Source organism: Choloepus didactylus, chromosome 10 (assembly GCF_015220235.1).
Source record: "Choloepus didactylus isolate mChoDid1 chromosome 10, mChoDid1.pri, whole genome shotgun sequence".
Taxonomy (NCBI): Eukaryota; Metazoa; Chordata; class Mammalia; order Pilosa; family Megalonychidae; genus Choloepus; species Choloepus didactylus.
In genome coordinates, this window is record NC_051316.1 from 87,571,762 (window position 1) to 87,578,396 (window position 6,635).

General features: G+C 34.6%; 1 protein-coding gene across 1 annotated transcript in view; it reads left to right on the forward strand.

Moving 5' to 3' along the window:
• Positions 1-5,336, forward strand: part of DCAF10 (DDB1 and CUL4 associated factor 10) — a 42,834-nt gene extending 37,498 nt beyond the window's left edge. The window contains exon 7 of the mRNA XM_037798204.1: positions 136-5,336. Coding sequence (XP_037654132.1) covers positions 136-504 — 369 coding nt within the window. The 3' untranslated portion in view covers positions 505-5,336. The remainder of the gene's footprint in view (positions 1-135) is intronic.
• The last annotated feature ends 1,299 nt before the right edge of the window (positions 5,337-6,635 follow it).

Consider the following 6,635-nt stretch of genomic DNA (forward strand, 5'->3'; position numbering starts at 1 on the left):
GGTGACATAAATATGATTGATTTCCTACAATTCTGTGGCTATGGCATTCTGTTGAGCTTTATTAAAAACTATATGGAATACATAAAGCACTATTCAGGGCTCTATAACTTTGGTTTATCTCTTCTTTCCCCCTAGTGGACTTGTGTCTATGAATTCCAAGAAGGAGCTCCTGTGCGACCTGTCTCACCTCGTTGTTCTCTGCGACTGACTCATTACATTGAAGAAGCCAATGTAGGCAGGGGTTATATCAAAGAACTTTGTTTCAGCCCTGACGGACGAATGATTTCTTCTCCACATGGCTATGGGATCCGCTTGTTGGGATTTGACAAACAGTGTAGTGAACTGGTTGACTGTTTGCCCAAAGAAGCCAGTCCCCTGCGGGTGATCCGTTCTCTGTACTCTCATAATGATGTGGTACTGACAACAAAGTTCTCTCCAACACATTGTCAGATTGCCTCAGGGTGCCTTAGTGGACGTGTTTCTTTGTATCAGCCAAAGTTTTAGGCACAATTTACATCAAATAAGGAACTCCTCTTGTATTTGACTTATGAATTACTTCAATTTAGGTGAAGTATTTTCTTTTTAGAAGATTGTATAAGTTTGGGTCAAGATCCTGGTTCTTATGGGTCCATGAACACATCTGTGACCTGAGTACTTGGTCGTCCAGCATTATACGGGCAGCTCCAAGTTAGACTCTATGCAGCATCATCTTTTTCAGCATTCCTCTGCTCCTGCTGATCCTGTGCCACTGAACTCCAGTTCCTCCAGTCATTTTGCATGGTAGCTCTTATCAAGTTTCTGTCTTTATTCCTTTATCTCCCTCTCTCTCTCTCTCTCTTTTTTTTCTTGTTGTGAATTTTGTGGGTAATTGGCAGGAGTTTGGATTGGGGTAGGAGAAACCCATTACACCAGTATTGAATAAAAACCAGAAGCCTGATTTTGGCATATCTTCTGTTGGAACAGAAATTTCATCTTCACTTATCAATATACTTGGCCTTTTAAAGTTGCTGTTATATTTCTATATAATAAGCACAGATAATGGCATTCTCAGACTGTTAGTCTTGCAACAAAATGTCTTCTAAGTTTCCTGTTAAACTTACACAGATTTTTGACAGTAAGAGGGGTTTTGTTTGTTGTGAAATTCTAGAAAAAATATTGCCACCTCTCTTTATAATTTGCTTTCCTTTTATGGACTTAAAATCACTAGTGTGTGTTCTTACTTGGTGTTTTGTTCCCATCAACAGAATGAGAAAGGAAAGGGGGGTAAGAAATGGGCTTTGGTCGTTTCTTTTATACCTAAGTGGATTTGTTCATTGAGGATTCGTACAATATCTGACCACACAGTGATAAGAACAATATGACTTAGATTTTCTGTGTTTTCTCTGCCAGATTATTTGAATCACACAGGATGACATGTTACAGTTGGAATGGAAGGAGAATGATGAGTAAAGAGTTTTACTCAAGTTCAAATCTTTTACTATTAGTATGGAGAAAACTGCAGTCCTCTTTGCAAGCTGTTGTCGTAACTATGGTAGTCAGTGACTGGATGTAAAGACTAAGTGCTGAAATGAAGACCTTTTTTTGTGTTTTGTTATGGAACACAAGTAAAAAGCATCAAGCAGGGGTCAAAGGCAAGGCTGACTGTTCTGCTGATAAGCAGCTTTTCTTCCATTTCCCCCCTCCACATTGAATGGCATTGTATTTAGAAGGAATTTGCCATAGGCTAGAATGATTTAAGCCATACACTAGCCTTTCCCTTTTAAATTACATTCTCTTAGACCAGTAGTTCTCAAATATTACGGTGCATAATAATCATTGAGGAGCTTGTGAAAAATGCAGAAACTGGCCCTCACCATAGGAGATACTGATTCAACGCGGGAGAGAGGGCAGAAGTTGTACTTTTAACAGGAACCCCAAATAATCTTTATTAAGATGGTCCCTGGATCACTGTTTAAAAAACACTACCTTAAGGCAGTAAATAGTTCTATACCCATCTGGTGCTTAATACAACTCCCAGAAGGTGTTTTGATTATTTAAAAAATAAAAAGTAAATGAAAGCAATTTTAGAGGTAGAAAATAACTTAAAATGGAATCAATCCTATTATTGACAAATGAGAGAACTTAAGTGACTTGCCCAAGGGCACCCTGCAAAGTTAGTGGTAGAGCCAGGACTTGAATTCAAGTCTCCTAATTCCTTGCTCAGGGCAATTTCTACTGTATTATGCTGGCTGTTAAAACAATGACTTATGAACACTTTTTCTGTCTTTAACTTGTATATTACTGTGAATACCCTTAAACTGGCCAATAGATTGAAAAAGGAAGGCATAAAAATAGATGCTGAGAAAAGTATTATAAATCTTACAGAAATGTGTAAGCAACCCAACTACATGAATAAAAATGACTTTTCTTTGTAGGACCTTCTAAACAGCCATTCACACACATATATAGAGATTGGAATAATGTTAGCTCTAAGACAAATTTTAAAAATTAAATAATGTTACCACTGATATTTTAAAAATTGGAAATTTTTATCATACCAAAAATGACCACAAAGCACAGTGAAAACATAGGTTTGCCATAAACTTTTTAAAAAACACATATTTAAAGAAAAAGTTTTAGAGGAAAAACCACCCAATCATATGTTATCATTAAAAAGAAGCTACTAAGTACAGTGAGCATACTGATATTTAAAAGAAGGATCCACAGATCGCATCCCCTTTGGAGGGGGTTCCATGTCAGATGCTGGTCCCATGTGTTGCCCAAATATAAATTTAGCCAATATTCTCTAACCGTTACAGAGTTCTTTTATGTCTCAAGTAATGTGCCTACCTTAGTACTGACCCTCACAGAAGCCTTGCAAGGTAGGTGGAAATACCCCAGTTTTCGCTGGAAGAAATGGAGGTTCAGAAACGTTAAGTGACTTGCCCTCAGTCCCAGAGCTGGCAGTGGATAGCAGTACTGGGATCCAAACCCAGATCTGTTTGTTTGAGTCCAAAGCCTGTGCTTTCTACTCTGCCATTTTGCCCTTTAATTGTAAAAATGGTAAATTGGCCTGTTATAATTGGTTTATTTAGCATTCTTTGGAAGTTCTTTATTATAGCGCTGGCTTACCTTCTGCACCATATAAAGAATATTTATAAGATTGAAAATTTCCATGAGAATTAATACGACAAACTGCAGGACTTACATATAGTCCATTGCTAACTAAAAAACCTCAAGCAGGATAGGTAGCTGTAAAAACATAAAAGAAAAATGGATAAATAGCCTTGTCTAATTATAGAACCACACATGAAAATTAAAAATTAACAGCCAGCAAACAGCAAAACAGTAATCTTTATCCTCCTTGAGGTATGATCATGATCAAAAAGTCATCAGGGGTATTAATCAAGGAAATTACATTTTATTGTTTCAAGATTCCATTTCACTTGGAGTTTAAAGTCTAATCTGGTGTTTTTTTACTCTAAATTTTATTCAGTCATTTTTATTCATGATAAATGGTAAATGTAAAAATAAAAGGCTTTTTAGTATAAATTGTTTTCTTGTTTTTAAAAGCTTTCTGCAGAGCAGTGTTTTTATGGCAATGCTATGTTAAATGAATTAGGAAAACCGAAGGTACAGTGGTCACTTATTTTCATTGTGAAAATGAAGTGGCTAAAACAGAAGAGACCTCTATTTTAGTCTTTTAAAAATGTATGTGGTCTTTTTTACTCAGAAACCCAAAGCACATGTATTTTGTCATTTCTTCTTGTTATATCCCTGAAAAAAGGCTGTACCAAAAATTGTAGGCAAACAAGCAAGGAAAAGGTAAATCGCATGCTCCTTACTCCTATGTCAGGGGTATGTTTCACTCTAGAACCGAGATCACATCATGTCATTAGTAACGTTTTGTTCTCTAGAAAGTGCAATAAAGAGAAAACACAGTGAGAATCTTTCAGAAGTTTAGTGTTTCCCATATTAGTCAGAATAGATATTGGCATCCATAAGTATCTGTTAAGCTTGTGTTAACAGAAATAGTCTGATAACTTACATGACAATCATCCCCATTTAACGACCAGCAGTCACCGAGTGCTGTAAAAATTCATTCAGTAGCACTCTGTGTTGGTCATGAAAGAAACCATATATATGAATTTTTGGATACCTAATGTATATTTCTTAAGTGCCAAAATTTAAAACTTGTAGTTATTTTTGATGAAAATCTTTCAGATATGTTAGTATACCTACCTTCTTAAATAGTATGCTTAGTATAATTCAGTTTTTCATGATGAAAAGTTAAAGTTATATTCATAATGTGTTATTACAAATATCCAGTAAGCTCTAATGTATGTAAAACACTTCATAAAATGTAAAGGGCTATAACAAATGTGTTATTATTAATATCAATTATTATAAAGTGATCCCTCAGCCCTGAGGTATGTACAGCCATTTGCCCAGATTACTGTGTTTAAAAAAAAAAAGTTTTAGTTTTGTGTGTGTGTATATATATATATATATATATATATATATATATATATATATACATACATATATGTGTGTATATATATCTGCTAGGTTGTTTGTTTAGTCTCCTACCACACTATCAATATGCTTGCCTCTAACAGACTCCCCACTTCCTTCTAAAGCGCTGTTTTCATCTGCTGGGACATGAGATAACCAAGCCTATTAGAGTGGCTAAAGTAAGAGCTGGACGAATTCTGAGCACAGTCTTTGAAATAGCTCTTTTTGATTGCTTATAACTTTTCTTACGAGTTCACAGCAACCTTTTGGATAATAGAGGCTCCCAGTTAAGCCTAGGCTGTGATTTTCCACTTGCAATGAAATAAAATACTACAGACTAAGGATGCTGTTAAAAGTGCAGCAAACAACAACAAAGCTCTGTATTTGCACAGGAGGCTTTCGTACTTTTAAAAAATGAGAGGAAGAGTACAGGGGGCAGAAAACAACAAAAAGAAAATCCAGATAGACCTAAGAGTATTTTGTCAATAACCACAAAAGTATATGCTTAATTTAACACATTTTGTTACAACACAGTTTAGTCTTATTGCAGAATAAGATTGTGCCAAAATTTATATCCAAAAGGTGATTCTAAATAATGTCCTAAAAAATTTTCCCATTCATATAATAATGGAAATCATTTTCAAAAGGAAAGGCTCAGATTTACCTTTAGGCTGCTCTCTTTGGTTGTGAATGAATTACTGATAGAAATATGAGTTGTGTCAAAAGCCCCAAGGAACATATCTCACATACACACACACACACCCAACATGTATGTGTATGTAAATATCACTATTAAGTGAAAGTGTCAACCAGAGATAATAAAATAATTTAAAAAATTTCAATCTGATTCAAAGTCTTTAAAATAGGTAGAATTTTCAGCTTTCCTAAGTTTCTTGCTCATTCAGATTCCATGGTCTTTACATTAAAGGTTGAATATTTGAATTTTCTTTTAAATTTTACTGCGTCTTCCATTTCTAAACTGTGCTTTCTGGAAAATTTTAGATTCACATTTTCAGGAAATTCTGGAGTAGACACACAGGAAGTGTATCTCACTACGTTCTGAGATTCTGTAAATTCTTATTCTAGACTGTAAGCTCCTTGAGGGCAGACACTATGTTATTTATTCTTGTATCCCCAGTGCTTGGTACAGGACCTGACACAGAGTAGTTGTTCAATAAATATTTGTTGAATCAATCAAATGAACCTTCACCATATGTGGCCTCAAGTTCCCATGAAGCCAGAATGTGGTATGCAAGTTGTTCAGTACTAGAATCCATTATTTATTATTATAATGAACAGATTGTATTCATCAGGGTAAGATTTGTTCTGACTATAGATATCTAATCATTTTTCATTGATTTGGGAAACTGCAAAATAAGACTCAATTTTTCTTTAAACAAAAATTTGAACCTTACCATATACTTAACCCAGTATTAGGAACTCAAGGGCCAAAGATGACTAAGATCTTGGTATTCATAGCTGTATTTGAAATAGACTTAGATGCAGGGCTGGCTTCATGGGTATGCCACCTGCACAATCATATAGGGCCCTGTTCTTAGAAGGGCCCTGCTCTTGGTGTAATACTCTGCTGTAGCCATCTTGAAATTCTTACAAATTTCTTGAATAAGCGGCCCATAGTTTTATTTTGCACTTCTGATCCTGCTTAGATGTTATCATTTTGACATTGTGGAAACAAAATAATTAGGGATATAATATCTTTTACCTACCTTCTTGTAAAGATATTCACATTCATTGAGAACTAGCTACAAAGTAGATGATTTAGTAAAGTAACTTATAAAAGCTAAAATTTTAATAAAAGCTACAAACTCCCTCTTATAAACTTTGATAGATAAGATGTTCTTCATTTTAGAACTAGAAATGCTTCCTAAAAATATAGTTGGCTTTTACCTTTTGGATTGAATTATTTTGAGTCTTTCAAATGGATGAATGTGGAATTATAGGTGAATTTATTTTATCTACATACATACCTACATAAATTTTAAGGCTCTAATAAACCTTTATATTAATATATGAATATGAACTGAATATTCTAAGTCTACCTCATAATTTGCTTTAAAAAATAAACAGTACTTTCAAACATTTGACACACTTTGTGTGTGTGGTTAACCTATTTAAAAAGT